The sequence below is a fragment of the Canis aureus genome, chromosome 16, assembly GCF_053574225.1.
Source record: "Canis aureus isolate CA01 chromosome 16, VMU_Caureus_v.1.0, whole genome shotgun sequence".
NCBI lineage: Eukaryota > Metazoa > Chordata > Mammalia > Carnivora > Canidae > Canis > Canis aureus.
Window position 1 is genome coordinate 46,261,477 of NC_135626.1, and position 17,324 is coordinate 46,278,800.

The following is a 17,324-nucleotide window of genomic DNA, read 5'->3' on the forward strand; positions in this document are numbered from 1 at the left end:
CTAAACATTTTATTGAAAAGTCCAGATCATTATGAAGACCCAAAGTGCCAGTGAAGGCAAAATACAGTAAATCCCTTACGTAGACTGGCTGCCCTTTCCGAAGACGGCTGCTGAGTTGCTAAGAATTGGAGCTCTTGTAAAAGTGCTTTTTATCACTCTCTATTCAATCTTAACCTGTGTCAGGCTTGCAGCTGTGACTTCCTGATGCTGGTCAGTGTGCTAACACATGCACCTTGATCTGATTTATTGCCGCTAAAAGCACTGGAACCATTTCTGAAGCAGAAATGGGACTATATGAGGGGGAGAAGGAGAGACTTCCCTCTGTGGTAAACATACATGTGTTGATGCACAGACTTTTGACCTGAAGGGTCCTTAAAGCTAGAAGCTGTTTCCTCCTCATTTATTTCTATATCCCCAGCAACCAGCACAATACCTGGCCCACACAAGAATTGTTTGTTTATCTGTGACTAATTGAATATACTTGTGTGGTTAAGAGCCTTGTTGGATTTTATTTTTAGTTTTTACCTATATTCCAGATAGTTGCCATGATAAAGATAATGCTGTCGATCCTTGTTTTTTAATGTACTCAAGGCAATGGAGAATAATCTGACCTGATCTTGTAATCCTTTCCCTACTCTATATGGTTAATACCAAAAATGAATTTTAATAACTTGAATAATGAAAATACAAACCAGAAAGTCGAAGATACAGCATATATTCCCCAACATGAGGGTTTGTTGTAAATAATTGATTGAACTAGACATAAGCACAATTACTGAACATTAGTAAATGTATGTAAATATATGTAAAATGTATGTAAACATATGTAAAATATTATGAATATTTCCCTTGCAACCCAAGAATTTAAGTAATCAAGAAAGGAGTACTTATATAAATAAGAAAGAGATTCTGCTCTGCATAAGGACAAAGATCCACAGTGGCAGACATCCCGGCCTAGGAAGGAGCAGTGAAATGATGCTCACCTACATTATCGACTATCTGGCTAACTCCATCCTATCTCTAACTCAGCTTCCCTGCAGGAGAAATGTGGGCACTGGACTACACAACTTCTTTCCATAAGTCCTTTCACCGAGCAATTGCACTGTTTAAAACTCCACTCAAGGCAAGAAAATCATGCCTGTAGTAGTTGGAAAATATTACATGATATTTTATGTGTAAAACTGAACACTTTAACTTATTTTAACCTAATTAAAAGAATTATAAGCGAATGCAAAACACTGGAATACTATTTTTGGTGGTTTTGAACTCCAGCAGACTTTATATCTCATCTGTTACAAAGTTACATTAGAGAAATTATAAGCAGGTATTTTAATTCTAGCACATTGTAGAATATACATGCTCAACATCTGTCTTATGAACTTCTTTAGGTGAACAGCACCATCTTTCAGTCTTTGGTGCCTGTTTGGAAAACAAGCAATAGGTTATTTGTAGGAGGCAGGTGTTTCCTTGCTAGTAAAATCATTTAGCCTAACCATTTCCTGATTTAACAGATTAGGACACTCCATCAAACAATGACATGTAGTTTTACTACCTATTATTTGTTTGATGTTCAAAGATCTTAAGAGCAGGCAATAGCCGCTGGAGATCAATAAAAACCATTAGATAATGTGTGTGTGCCTAAATTAGGGACAGCATTTGATGCTAACTGTTTCTCTTACCTCAAAGACAACTTAGGATCCCTCATGCTGCTTTCTTATTGGTGTGAGGAAATAATGTCACTCAGATGGCATTTCCTCCTCAAGCAGATATTCCAAACTAAGTTTTCTACCAAAAGTTATTGAATGTGCACACCTGTAACACTGGCTCACAAACAAAAAACCTATACGACGCATTTAGCTATGGACTTCCACAGTCCAGGACTATGTCAGACCTATGTCAGCTCACTGCGCAGTCAAAAAGGATATTCCCTGAGGGGGGTACGAGACATCCAATCTTCAAGGACTGAAATCACAGCAGGTTTAATAAAGAAAGAAGAACAGATGTCAATTTAAAAGGAAGAGATTGTGGAATTAATTGTAAAACAAAAAGTGACATGCTGAGCAACATTTTCTTCCAGTATAAATAGTGTTAGAACTAGAACATACGAGATGGAAACAATTGCGCTTATTTTTCTTTTTAAGACTGCTAGTATTTTAAACACTTCTTTACACTGAAAACAACAGACTCTAACTAGTTACATTATTAAAAAGCTAAGGCCAACTGATACTTTGTAGAAAGGGAAAAGCTGTAGGTAGGATGCCTAACAAAAAGAATTTAGGTCCCTCCCTAAGTGAAATGGAACAGGAATGGGTGGAAGGTCCAGACAGGGACCAACTGAGCACTGACATGGTTTCTCAAGTGTCTGCCAGGCAGAGGGGCTGACCCAGAAACTTCCATGTCTTTTGTGGCTAAATGGTCAAGAAAAGACAGTGGTAGCAGAAAGACGGTCTCTCCAGCTCTCTAATAGTCCTCAGGAGGGTTTACAGGAGTTTGGGATAGGGACACATTTGTTCACAATTAGTCAATGCAGGCCTTTCTCTTTGCTACCTGCCTCTCTCCCTATCTCACAGGTACCCAGATACCATCTCAGGAAGAGGGCTGACCACAGAGTTTAATGAAGCAGGAGGCCAAGAAGGTGTTCCTTAATGAACAGGAAGCCAGACATCTGCCCAAAGAATGAACAATGGACTAATAAGAACACCCAGAGGATGCCTTACACAGTGAGGATAAGGCTTATAATAACGTATATCCTCTTTTTAGTAAGTAAAATATTTATGAAGCTGCGTGGCTCAACAGTAAAAACTAAAAAAAAAAATCTTTATTTCAATGAAAGCAGTATTTCCCTCTCTTGTTCAGATATCATTTTGTAGATATGAAATATATTTAAGACCCTGTATTGAGAGTATATTAAAACAGCAGCAAAACAAAAACAAAAAACAAAAAAACTTTAGCACTAAGAAAATTATAATTTTAAAGGTCATGTATTCAGATCAACATGTCAGTAGAAATATTCACTCTTCCAAATGACATTCTTCCTAGACATTAAGCTCCTGGAAGGCAGTATCTGTGCTAATTCATCCTCAATCCTCTCCCCTATCCTTAGCACCTCCTATGATATCCTGCACAATGAAAGCACTTAATGAATATCTGCTGAGTGACTAAGATGAGATATACAAAGTGTTTTAAGAATGTTGTGCTACAGAGTGCATGGGTGGCTCAGTCGGTTAAGCAATCTGCTCTTGGTGGATTGCTCAGGTGGCTCACAATCAGCTCAGATTGTGAGCTAGCCCCGCGTTGGGCTTTGTCCACACTTAGCACAGAGTCTGCTTGGGACTCTTTCCTCCTCTTCCTCTGCCCCTTACCCTGCTCTCTCTCTCTAAAATAAGTAAATAAATCTTAAAAAAAAAAATAACGTGCTATAGAACTTGTTTAATTTTAATTCGTATTGCGTGATGGGTTAATGTTTTACTCATTTTCCATTAAGTGGGTATTTTACAAATTGATTTGTTTAATATTACAACAGTAAATAATTACAAAAGTAACAATAAAATCTTTGCTATTTCAACTGTTTTACCTTCCATGTCATATAGCAAACAACAAATTCAAAACTGAAGTATAAAAGCCACAAACCTATGGAACTCTGCATTTTATTGCCAAAGGTGTTAAAGTATGTCAATAAAACCCCAGTTATTACTGATAACAGGGATGCCAGCATATGCAGTAGAATTAGTCACTGTTCTAAATGACAAGAAACAATTATTAATGAAATTTTTAAGTAGTAGACAATTCTGTTTTATATTCTTTGATTAAATATTCAGCATTATGACATATATGATACAACAGAATACAAATAGCTCCCATCAATTGTATCATATTTTTAAACTGGTAGAAAAAATATATAATTTCAAAGCATTATTATGTGAGTTTAACACCATAATACTCCTCATGCATTACATAATATACAAGGGGTGCTTTTACATTAATACAGTTCATAACCTAAAGAAGCCATTTATGAGCATGAAAAAATGAAGCAAAATTGGATCACTGGCTAGCTGAAATAAACTTAAGAAATTAATGATTTTTTAAGGCTAGAATGCATGGCTTCATAAAAACCAGCCCTCATTCTCAATTGCCTCATTGGCTACTTTAAATGTCTTACAGTGTCCCACAAAACATATTACCTTTTTCTCATAGGTGCGTTTTAAATGACTTTTCTCCATTTGAAACTTATTTTCTTGATCCTGCAAATAATAAATATTTACTTTTATTTGTACTTAGAGTTGCTACTAGAGTCAATACAATTTGTAATCTAAGGAAATCAATCTACCTGATGACAAACTTTACGAAAGTTTTATATATTGTTATGAGACCCCTACCTGTCCAATCTTCTAAACTACAAATAGAAATAGGAGTAGCTTTATGTGAACGCAGAACACTAAACCTCAGTTATCTGAAGATATTACTACTCTCAAAAGGGCTTACTTTACAGTTTAAGAGAACCTTTCTGGCGCTTAGGACTAGGAGATTACTTAAAAGTAATCAACTAACTCAGTATAGAAATAATACATTTGAAATGATATCATCTGTCAGTCTTTGGCAATTTTTGACCATGAGAGAAAGGGAAAGATCTAGAAGATGTGAGGGAGAAAGAGATAGTATGGAGACTGGTAGAGAGTAATTTAAAGGAAGGAAATTCTAAAATAATAAGAAGGAAATTATTCTAAAATAATAATGTATTTAAATAAGGTTTATTTTTTAAATGAATCTAAAATGACTATTCAATAAAATTATTATCCTTTATTCTCTATATCCCATTAGCAGCTACTTTTGTTAAAATAAATAAAATGAAAAATGATACAATGCAACAAAAGAAACAAATGGCTACTTGCATATCTGTGGGGTTTTTTCTTAATTGACTCTTATTGATAGACACGATCAAGAAAAGGAAAGGTGAGTCTGAGCCACTGCTCTGAATAAACATATAAGACTCACCCTCAGTTGTTGCTTTCTTTGAAGTTCTGATTCCTGGAGCTGCTGTTTTAATTGACAGATGTTCTGTTCTAGTTCTTTCATCATACCAGATGCCTACAAGAATTTTAAGAATAATGAAAAACAGTACCATCCTAGAACTTCTGGTTGAATAATTTACTTTTTTTTCCCCGATTAAACATTTAGTCAGGATTAAAATCATCTATAAATCTGAATGACAGTTTTTTTAGGTTTAAAAATTAATCTTTAAAGGCAAAATATAAATTCTGCACAGTACTTAAGTTACAAAAATATAATACTAATGTAAAGATAACAGGCTTGCAGAAAATCTTCTAAATTTTAATTTTAAAAGAAATCCACTGGAATACTTAATTCATGAAATAGCAAGTAACTGACTACCTTAGAATTGTAGCTATAGGATTCTCTTTGTGGAGAGTTTCAGTATCTGACACAAAAGTGTGTGGGTGTCAGTAAGGGTGTCTATGGGCTCCTGTATGTATGTGTATGTGATGACAGGAAAACTAAAGCATGACTAGATTTTAAAATAATAATAATAATGTATATAGTTACCCTAAAAAATGTATTATTAACACAATTGAGCATTTCTACTTGAATTTTTCTGTTTCCTCCTTTAAAAAACTTTGGTACTTAAAAGGATTAACTTATAGTAGAATTTAGTTTATTAAATATATTATGCTCTATATTAGACACATCATTTTCAGTATTTTAAATACCAATAATTCTTAAAATTTCAGTTATTTCAAGAATAAAGCAAAAAAAGAGACTAATTTCAAATGCCAAATTGTTAGCTTCCACATGGCCATCTATGGCTCTGTGCTGAGTCAGGTAAATAACTACTTTGTATGGCTGTATCTACTAGCATATAATACCTTAGAAGTGGAAAGAGCATGCTCCTTTTTCAGAAGGTTTATATCAGCATCATATTTGGTTTGTAATAATTTAATGTTTTGTTCATAGTCATTTACGAGATGATCTTTCTCTTTATGCAGTGTGTTGCGCCTAAAAGCAATGAGAATAAAATATACTTCCAATGCATTTAGAATATCTAAAATGAAATTTTTTAGTGAACCAAAGTCAAATGCATTATCTTTCAATATATCCAGTAAGTATTCACATTTTAATCAACTGTTCTTAAACATTATGCTTCTTATATTAAATGGGACTTTAAAAATTAACAAATGGCAATATTTATGCTAGAAACTGCCCAAGGTTAAATGCACAGGTGTGATTAACTTTATAAATAACTTTTAGAGTTAATATCAGTACTTTACAGCCACACCCGATAGATATCTGACTTTAGACAATACCTTGCCTTTACTTCTTGTAATTCACTACATGTTATCTGGTAACATCTTTCAAGTTCCAATTTTTCTTGAATTAATTTCTGTCTCTGTAAGTTACTGTTCTCCGCTTCTCCAGTCAGCTGCTGGACCCGGGACTCCAGTTCCTTGACCACCTGGTTCTGAAAGAATAGGTCACTGTTAGGAAAGCCTCTGACTGACTTTATAACATTTCTGTATCATTAAGTAGCCTGAAGAAAATATATACCCTATTAGAGATAAGAACACAGAAAATAAATGTATCATAAATCATACTGGTAAAAATTAAACCAACCTCTAATTCAACAAAATCTTTAAAAAAAAAAGAATGCTTTCTCCCATAAGAGTAAGACCATCATGCTCATGTGCTTTTAGCTATTCATTCATTCATTCAAAAAATATTTACTTACTGAATCTGATACTATTCCAGCATCTACGGACAAACCAGTAAGTAAGAGAGATGAAGTCCTTATCCTCACAAAGGTTACATTCTCTTTATGCAACTATAAATGTGTATTTGTTAGGTAAGTACTTGGCAATGTTCTTTAGGCTTCACTTGAAGTTCTAGAAACTTCTTAAAAATTTTATTTTAAAAAGTGATACCTATATTATCACATAAGTATATAAAAATATTTTATCACATAGTTGCAGTATTAGTGAGTGAAACTGTTTCATATTTTTACTTACTTACCATTTTATCAAAAGCAGTGCATTTTCCAAAGTCTTCCAAAATCATCACATAATTAAATCATTCCCCTACTCTATGATGTTTAAGTTACTTTGAATTTTTCATCATTATAAAACTAGATCAAGGTGTTTATGACTAAGTACTTTATCTAAAATTAGGGTAAGCAGGGATCCCTGGGTGGCGCAGCGGTTTGGCGCCTTCCTTTGGCCCAGGGCGTGATCCCGGAGACCTGGGATCGAGTCCCACGTCGGGCTCCCGGTGCATGGAGCCTGCTTCTCCCTCTGCCTGTGTCTCTGCCTCTCTCTCTCTCTCTCTGTGTGACTATCATAAATAAAAAAATTAAAAAATTAAAAAAAATAAAATAAAATTAGGGTAAGCAGGCATTAGCTGATAGGACAACTGATTTTCATTTTAACAATTACACTCCCAGTAAGTGTGAGCAATTAGAAAAGGTTAGGATGATGTTCCAATCAATTGGTATCCTTTTATACTCATTCTAAGATAAACATTTAAAATAAAGTTTAAGCATTAAAGAATATTACAACCCTAACATTCTTTATTCATTCCATCCTTTCTTCATTATAATATGAATTTAGATATATAATTTAGGGATCCCTGGGTGGCGCAGCGGTTTGGCGCCTGCCTTTGGCCCAGGGCTCGATCCTGGAGACCCAGGATCAAATCCCACGTCAGGCTCCCGGTGCATGGAGCCTGCTTCTCCCTCTGTCTGTCTCTGCCTCTCTCTCTCACTGTGTGCCTATCATAAATAAAAAAAAAAAAAAAAAAAAAAAGATATATAATTTAAATTTTGGAAGCAACAACTTCTGAATTTGAGAAAGGAAAATAATTACATCTAATGCAAAAACATGGTATATAGGTAGGGTATACAGAAAATACATACAATTCCTAGCCCAGAGTCTGACACACATCAGATGCTCAGATTTCTTCTCCACGGATCCTATTCATTCTGCCTCATTATTAATGATCCCTCGGCTTTGGAAGTTCCTTTTAGAAGACAGTTCAATTTTCCAATACATATCTAAACTCTCCTTGTTTCCTAAATATCGATTGACTGGAAGAAACAAAGAAAAAAATACATCCTTGGCCTTCCAATTTTAAATGGCAGAATAAAAATGATTTTTATTCTCTCTCCTCTTTGGAAATGACCCAAAAGATACAAGATATACTAGAAACAGAAATGAAACTCTGTCTTAATAAATCTTAGGAGAGGAATTTCTAGCTCTGCGTAGGAAGGAGAAGCTTGCTGCAGATCACACTTGCACTGAGAACAACTGAAAAACCCAAAAGACACTAAGAGAAAATCAATTTGAAAGCATGAGAGAACCTCCAAGGCAGCTAGGACTTAAGAGGGCCAGAAAAAAACTTCAGGAAGATGAGACAACATTCCATAAGCTGCTTTTACCTCTGAGGCATTCTGCAGTCTCGGCAAATGAGGATGAGGAAAGGCAGTAGAGCAGGGGGTGGCCTTGGCAGCCAGGACTTGAGGAACCAAGATCCCTGAGAGAAGGGGGGCACTACACAAGCAGTCTTCTCCTTAAGGAATTTGCCAAATTCCTAACATTTACAGGGAAGACAGGTAAGAAACCAAGAAAAAATGTTCTGAAATGCAGACTAGAGTTTTCAGCAGTGTCACTGGTAACATCAGAGACTTTCACCTTCAACTGTGTAGAAGGCCTCACCAGAAGTAGGACTGAATCAGAGTTAAACCAAGGACTACAACCTAGCCTTGAGTTACCTTGGTCCCTGAATGAGTCAAGGGGGAGCTGTCACTACACCAGATGCCTCTCAAAGGTTAGGGTGGCAGCTCTCTGGAGGAAGATACCATCATCCAGAGCATTTATTATCTTTCATACACAATGTCTAGCATTCAATCAGAAAATACCAGGCATGTAAAAAATCAGAATCAAAAGGGAAAAAAAAAAAACAGAAATCAACATGTAGAATGGCCTAGATACTGAAATTTAAAAATCTATCAGGAATATGTTACATAACTCAAAATATATGAGGAAGGTCTGCAAAATGAAATGATTACATAGAATTGCAGGAATATTCCAAGAAAGCACAACCCATGGCTGGAGATCTTAGAAAATATCATCAGAACATAGCTATCCAAACTAAGTGGGATGCAAATAATCTGTTGCTTGGTTCAACAATAACTTATATACAAGTTGTGACTATAGCATCTCTGAACATAATGTGGCATGAAAGAATAAACAGGAAAGTCTGGGCTAGGTGAAAAATCACAGAAAGCCACATCAACAGGAAGCAAATTATGACTGAGGTCAATTCAGGGAAATAAACAACAGTATGAGAAGACTTACAATGCCTGTAGAAAGAATAATAAATGCAACAGAACTCACTCATATATACTCCTACAGAGTAAGACAGTTATTCATTTTATTATTTTTTATTATTATTTTATTCTTATTATGTATTTTTAAGGCATTTTCCTAACACTCATGGTATCTTACATAAAATAGACCCAAAGTAAATAAAATAAATTTAAGGGAAAGCATATAGACAAAAATTGAAATACCTTAAGGACAACAATATTTAGGCAAAGTAACCATTTTTTAAACTGAATACAAAGAAATGGAAAGAATATAAATAACAGAAGCCTCAAAATGGGGTAAAAAGTCATGCGGGGAAAAAAGATGCCGTCAAATCATTACTCTGCAGGCTGTGACAGTGTAGAGGGGAATTCCAGGTAGGGAATAATAGGATCAAGGAAGGAACAAGTAACTCTATAGTTAATGACAAAGAGATTACCTTGTGTGCAAAGAATACCTTCCCATATTGTGAATTCAAAGGTGGCGCTCGAAAGAGGGGGCTGCAGTTCCTGAATGGGCATGGCTTATAAGCAGAACTTATAACAGGCATTAGATTAGTAATTAAAGTTCTCAATCATGGGTAAATGGGACAAACTGCATTTGTGGGATACAGAACAAGAGGAGACAGGGAAAACAACTAGCAGGTTACTAGAAGGGTCTTAGAATGAGGCAACAATGGCCTGAACTCAAGTGGTAGCTGTGGAAACAGAAGGGAAGAGAGAAGATCCAAGAAAATGTTTGGAGTAGTAAATAATAGTATGATTAAGTAAAAGACCAAGTAAAGGAGATGATAAATGGCAAGAATTATAAATCTTCCAGGCTCAAAATCTAATATGCCAAGAGTATTATAGCACAGGGAATTAAGAGAAAGCTCAGCAAAGAGTTCTGCTTTGGTAGGAAATAAAAACAGGATTTTCAACAAGTTACATATTAGGCAATTATAAAATAACCAATGGGCCTTCGGTTATGAAACTAATAGAATAAGACACCAGGACTGGAGATACAGATGTTGGAATTTTACACACTAACATTTGAAATCCGATAGGAGCTAAAAATTAGAAAGGGTAACTCAGTAACTATGTAGAGTAGCAAAAAGAGTGACATATTTTATCTTATGTCCTAAATTTATTGAAATATGCCAAAAGATATACAAATTCTAAGTATACGTTTTAATAGCTATTTACAAATTGAAAATATCCATGAGCCACTACAAGATGTAAACATGATCAGCCATTCTGAAGCCTTATTGTCATCCTCTCCACAAAGGCAATCACTACTCTGACTTCCATCACAAAAAAATTAACTTTGGTTTTGTAGAGTTTCCTATAAATGGAATCTTAGAGTACTCTTTTGGGTCAGGCTCCATCATGCATATTGTATATCTAAAAGATTCATCCATGTGATGGGGTATAGTGTAATTAAAACATTTTCATTGCTATATATAGCTCTTCCTTGTGTAAATATACACAAAATAATTTATCCATTTTATTGATGGGTTGTTTTCAGTGTCTGGCTATTAAAAATAATGTATATAGTAACTTTCACAAATATTTTACAGTACATATTTATGCACTGATTTGTTTTGGTTATACTTCCTGTAGTGAATTTGCAAATAATTTGAGTCACAATTGATTGAAAACTATGTCTGCAAAACTCTCTAAGTGAATATTTATTCATCATTGCCAAAAACTGGACATAAACTAGATGTACTTCAATAGATAAATGGATAAACAAACAATGGTACATCCATATAACTGAATGTTATTCAGCAATAAAAAGAAATGAGCTTTTAAGCCACAAAAACACATGAAGAATCCTTAAGTGTATAATTGCTTCGTGAAAGAAATCAGTCTAAAAAGGATACATACTGTATGATTCTAATTACATAACATTTTGAAAAAGACAAAACTATGCAAACAGTAAAAAAAAGATCAGTGGTTCCCAGGGATTCTAGGGAGAAGGGCTAGGGATGCCAAGACTACAGCACAGATGATTTTTTAGAACAGTGAAAATATGTATGACATTATAATGATGGATACATGAGAAGATTTATTTGTCAAAGCACATGGAATTTTAAAGCACAAAAAAAATGAACCCTATGTTATGCAAAGTTAAAAAATCATTTAGAAATTTGGGAATCTCAGAGAAAAATACAGGCTATGACAAGAGTATCTGGTTATATTACAAATATATGAAAAACACTCATTGAAGGGATGGGGGAAAAGTGACAGTCTAAGCAATTTAAAAATGAGTGGAATTTGTAAGACCAAAAGCAAAAAGTAACTGCTCATAAGCACTATACTCAAAGTTGGTTCCTACAGGGGTATGGATTAATAACTCTGATACTGGTATACATGTATACTGGAATTCAACAGTTAGGTAACAATTAAGGAAGGTGGTGGAAGCCAAATTTCCACTGTTGGATTAGGAATTTACAGATACACATTGGGAAAAGGCTAGAACATTGCATGTGGTAATTTATTAGAGGTACAGACATCAGTAAGAAATTATGTTTAGCTTAATATACATACAGACGGTTACATATAGAAATGTTTATAGCAATGCATGTGTACACAGTTTAGTATATGCACATATGCTCTCTTGCTCCATCAGGTAAAAGAAAATAAAAGAAAAGACACCCCATCAATAATGAGCACACCTAGCATACAGATCTTGGTTTCTAATATCTTCTTTACAGTATCCACATTGATGAGGATATGTCAAAGGGGCACAGGAGCCCTGTGAAAGACCTCCCAATGGCTAAAGCTGGAGCAATTTAAGCAAAAAAATGAAGGAATATTGGATTATAACCCAGAGTATAAGATAAATAATATCCATAAGTCCATACTGATATAAATAAAAGATTCAACACATGAATAAATGAGAAAGAAGAGACAAATCTCCCATGCAGAAAAACTTCAAACAATTTATATAGATATTCCATCCTCAAGGATGAAGAGCATAACTCCCTACTTCTTAAGCATGGGCTGCACATAGTAACTTTCTTCCTTGGAGGACAGTATGGAAAGGTAGGAGTAACTTTATGGTGAAAATCCTAACAAACACGACCTCAACCAGGTGATCAAGATTAATATCAAAAGTGATGTCATTGGGGTGCCTAGGTGGCTCAGTCAGCTAAGCGTCCTACTCTTGACTTTGGCTCAGGTCATGATCTTGGGGTCATGAGATCAAGTCCCAAGTTGGGCTCCATGTCCAGCACTGAATCTGCTTGTTCCCATCCCTCCCCGCGATTGCACATGGTCTTATTCTCTTTTCTCTCTCTCAAATAAAATCTTTTCTTTTTAAAGTAATGTCATTAATTTCACATACTACTGATATGATGTGATGAAAACAACATTACACCTGTGGGATCCTACTGCTTCAACCCATAACCCCAGTCTAATCATATGAAAAACATGAGACAAAATCCAATAGAGGAGCATTCTACAACATGCCTGACCCACATTCCTCAAAAATGTTGAGATCATGAAAAACAAGGAAAGTCTGAGAAACTGCCACAACCAAGAGTAAACTAGGGAGATTTAACAACTAAATGTAACGTGACATCCTGCATGAGATCCCGGACAACAGGACATTACATAAAAATTAAGGAAAACTGAATAAACTAGGGAGTTTAGATAATAATACTCAGTACTGATTGATTTGTTGTAACAAGTGGGCCAAAAGAATGGAAGATATTAATAAAGGAAACCAAGTATGGCATATATGGAAACTATGTACTATCTTCTCAAATTTTCTGTAAATTTAATACTGTTTTAAAAAAATTATATCTACTTTTTAAAAATCGTCATTTAACTCAAAATGATGAACTGGGGTTTGGGGGTTTCTTTATAATTATGAGGCTGGGAGAAGAAATGCTGGTGGCAACTACAAAAGGCCATCTCAGAGAGGAGATGAGTTGCTCCATGAATTATCACATGTCCCTACTAACAACAGTTAATAATGGCTAATAAAATACTCAGATGTCTAAGGCCCTTTGATATTCTTTAAGGTTGAGGCTTTTAACCTTGATACAGGTACATGAACACAATTCAGAGTGTCAGGAAATTAGAATGGAAAAGAAAATCTCATTTTAATTCTCACTACTTTAACTGACCTTCAGCATTTCTCTTCACCTAAGAATATAGTCAACAAACCAAAGTAGTATCTAGCAACACCTATGACTAACAGAAATCATAGATATTTGTATAGTCCATCATAGCTGAAGATAATCATAGCTGAAGATAACAATAAATATTGTTTATCTTCATCCTTATTCAAAAGTTACAATGATTATTAGGCCCACTGCTAAATCTTGATATTTATTGCATTAGTTTAGAAACATATATATTACTTTATCATGACTTTGACTTACTAGTATTTCCATAACTGTAATTCAATAAAATCTCTTCTCCTTGTAATCTTAACATTTTATTAAATTTAAAAATATTTTTCTGAGAAGGACTACATAGACTTCACAAGATTGCCAACAGGATCCATTATACAGGAAAAAGTAAAGAATTCCACTAACAGAGCCTAAAATCTCAACAAAGCCATCCAGACTTCCAGTGTGTCTAAGTGTTGATATGAATAGAGCCCTATATTTTACAGCTGTCACCTTCCCAAGCATCTGGTAATTTTGCTATAATTTTCATATTTATAAGTTCTAATATCTTATTTTAAAAATTCACTGTTTACATGTTTTATGAATTTCACACATGAAAATCCTTGCCAATATCAAAGGACATAAGTCTAATAATCTATATAAGTCATCTGCTTAAAACAAATGGCAATTAAAAAAAACAAGACTCAACAAAAAAAGAAAGAAAGAAAGAAAGAAAGAAAAAAGAAGAGAAAGAAAAGAAAAGAAAGGAAAGGAAAGGAAAAGAAGAAAAGAAAAGAAAAGAAAAGAAAAGAAAAGAAAAGAAAAGAAAAGAAAGAAAAGAAAAGAAAAGAAAAGAAAGAAAAGAAAAGAAAAGAAAAGAAAAAGCCTGAAAGAACAAAACAGAGAAACTAATTCTCAGTGACAGTCCCGTCTTTCATCTTAAGCCATGCCTTGAACTCTATCTTATTTAATTATTAAATCAGGAGCTGCTCAGCAAGATCTGTCTAGTTTTGATGATTCTTAAATTCAATCCTGCTGACAGACTCTGTCCATTTTTCTCTATATTTACTGTTACCTAATGACAAGGTTTGAATGCTAATTTTTAACTTCAACTTTCATTAAAAATAGAATGAAGTTTCCCTGACAATAACCGCTTAGCTCCAAAGCATCACTTTTCTTTACATCCCAAATGTATAAAAACTAAAAATTCCACTGTGAAAAATATTGCTCTTATATTACTTAATAAAATATAACTACATAGTCAACGTTTTAGGCAATCAATATGTTTCACAAATTTCAACTTACAAAATTAAGATGTTTAATTCATGTTTGCAAAAATTTAGCATGCTGAGATGACAAAAATGTATTTCAGATACAAGTTTGGTGTTTGTTCGTGACTTTGAATGCATCGTTATACTGGTTATCCAGAAAATAAATTCTTGATTTTATTTTTTACCCTAATAAACCTGATCCACCTCCAGCATTGCACTGAACAGCATCATCATTTGCCTGCTGATACCTATGTCCATGCCAGCCCCTTTCTTATCTAGAGTATAAAAATTAGCTTCCTAATCGGTCTCCCTGCTCCCATTCTTGGGCCTTACACTTCTTCTCTGCACAGGGCCAGAGAGACATGCTTAAAATATTAGTCAGATGGAATCACCTCCTTGTGCTCAACCCATTAGAAATTCAATACAAATATATTAAAAATTCACTGAATTGTATACACTTTAAAATAATTTTGTAATATATAAATTATACCTCAGTAAAGCTGTTTAAAAAACAAAAACAAAACAACAACCACAACAAACGAAGAATCAGAACCATCTATACAGCTTTGTCTGATTTGTGCCCTATCTGCTTTTCCTGCCACTCCCCCTTCTGCTCCCACTGCTCGGTCTACACTGCCCCCTTGCTGTTATCAGAACATGCCAAACACATCCCAGTGTTAGGATCTTTGCACTGGCTGTTCCTTTTGCCTGAAATGCTGTTCCCAGATAATCACATGGCTCCCTCCAATACTTCCTTGGATCTCTCTGTAAACACCCCACCTTCAGAAAGACTTTCCGTGACTGCCTTACCTGTGGTAGCACCTCTTCTATCCTATCCCCTTACACCAGTGCAGCTCAGCCTATTTTTTTTCTTTTAATTTTGCCCCCTTAATAAGGAGACTCTTTAGATATATTTTCTTTTAATTGTTTCCTACCATGAAATTTTAATACCGCAGACTTACCATTTATAAACTGTGTCCAATGGAGGTTCACAAACAATTATAATATCTAAAGTTTTTTATCCCAACAACCAATCTCACCCTCTTGAGGACAAAATCACCCCCATTTACAAAGTGTGTCTTACATTGAATTCTTTTTCATCAGAGCACTTAACACCTCTGGACATTTATATTTCTTTATTGGCTGTCACTTCCACAAAAATGTGAGCACTGTGGATAGGACTTTTTGGTCACCACTACAGCTCCAAGTATCCACTATAATGCCTGGAATGTTTTTGTAATAGACTATATATGTCTGTTGGGCTTATTATACTTTTGATAGGGAGGAGGGGGTGAGCTTCAGGGTAAAGCGCCCCAGAAACTGTTGTTGCTGAGTTGTGGGAGCTCCTTATATATTCTGGATGTCTATCCTTTACCACATATGTGATGTGTGAATATATGCATTCTGCTTGAAAACAGAAGAAAACAAGAGGAGGAGGTAGAAGAGGAAGCCACCAGCAAATGAAAATACTGGATGTGAAAAAATATATAATAGCTAAATAAAAGCAGAAGGACACAAAAAGCAGAAGGAATTCTACTAAAGAATTAATTGGTGAGAGTAAGATCTGAACAGGAAACCATCGTAGGAGCAGAGAATAGGAAGGAAATATAAAGAGAGAAAACAAAGAAAAGACCTAAGAGGTAGGAAGGACAGATCTTTTTGGAGGAATAACAGAAATAAATTTCTCTGAACACAGATTTAAAGGGCTCCAATAATGCCAAAAAATTCACATCTAGAGACATCAGAGTGACATTTAAAATTTATAAAAATCAAAGATATGCTGGATGTTCAAAACTACTCGTATCCTCTACTTAAAAACCATTTTAGACCATGCTTCTTGTCCTGTTTTTCTCTTCATGTTATTCTATCGTCTTTTGGCACCAAACACTGAGGTGAGAAAATCTGAAAGAAGCTTAATATTTTCCCCTTATAAGTGACCTAAGTTTTTGTTGTTTTTCCTTTATTGGGGTGGGTAGTGGGGGGTGGAAAGAGTTACAATCTATAATCTGGCCACTCAAAAGATTCTAAAGAGTCTCAAGGACTTATCAGGATGTGCTCAGCACACTTTGAGAACTGCTGTGGTAAGAAATCTCTTCAGAAAATAATCTTGTGTCTTCTGCTAAGATCCCATGCTTCATAAAGAGGGGTGGGGTGCAGGTGGCAGAAAGATGTTTGTTTTTGGTTGCTAATTTTATCATTAAAAAAGTTTTATTATGGGACATTTCAAACATATATAAAAATAGAAAGAATAGTATGATAAATCCTCTTGTGTCCAGCACCCAAAATCAACATATAGTGGCTTCTGAAACAAACTTTCTAGGAATCCAATGTGTTGAAGTACCACTTGCACCTCCTCTTCCAGAGGCAACCAGTGCGTACGAGTCCTAAGCCCTGGTATCACCCAGTTTGCTTATAGATTTCTACAGCGCTAGTTTAGGATTCGGCTTTCTTGAACAAGTCAGTTTCCGTTTACTCACTGCCTTTCTAACTCCAAAAATTTCATTACTGCCAAATGCTATTTGCCCTTCTGAGTTATACCTTTTTCTTTATCCCTTTACTATCATTTTTGTGGGAGGGGAT

The 17,324-nt window shown here is 34.9% G+C and overlaps 1 protein-coding gene across 11 annotated transcripts in view; it reads right to left on the bottom strand.

The window, feature by feature from the left end:
* Positions 1 to 17,324, bottom strand: part of CEP112 (centrosomal protein 112) — a 392,220-nt gene that overhangs the window by 293,584 nt on the left and 81,312 nt on the right. For all 11 annotated transcript variants that reach the window (XR_013354742.1, XR_013354744.1, XM_077853716.1 and 8 more), the window contains 4 exons: positions 6,318 to 6,472; positions 5,880 to 6,009; positions 4,993 to 5,085; positions 4,182 to 4,241 (listed from right to left, as the gene is read on the bottom strand). Coding sequence is in view for 9 of the 11 variants with exons in the window: in XM_077853716.1 (XP_077709842.1) it covers positions 4,182 to 4,241; positions 4,993 to 5,085; positions 5,880 to 6,009; positions 6,318 to 6,472 (438 nt within the window). In the remaining 2 variants the exon portion in view is untranslated. The remainder of the gene's footprint in view (positions 1 to 4,181; positions 4,242 to 4,992; positions 5,086 to 5,879; positions 6,010 to 6,317; positions 6,473 to 17,324) is intronic.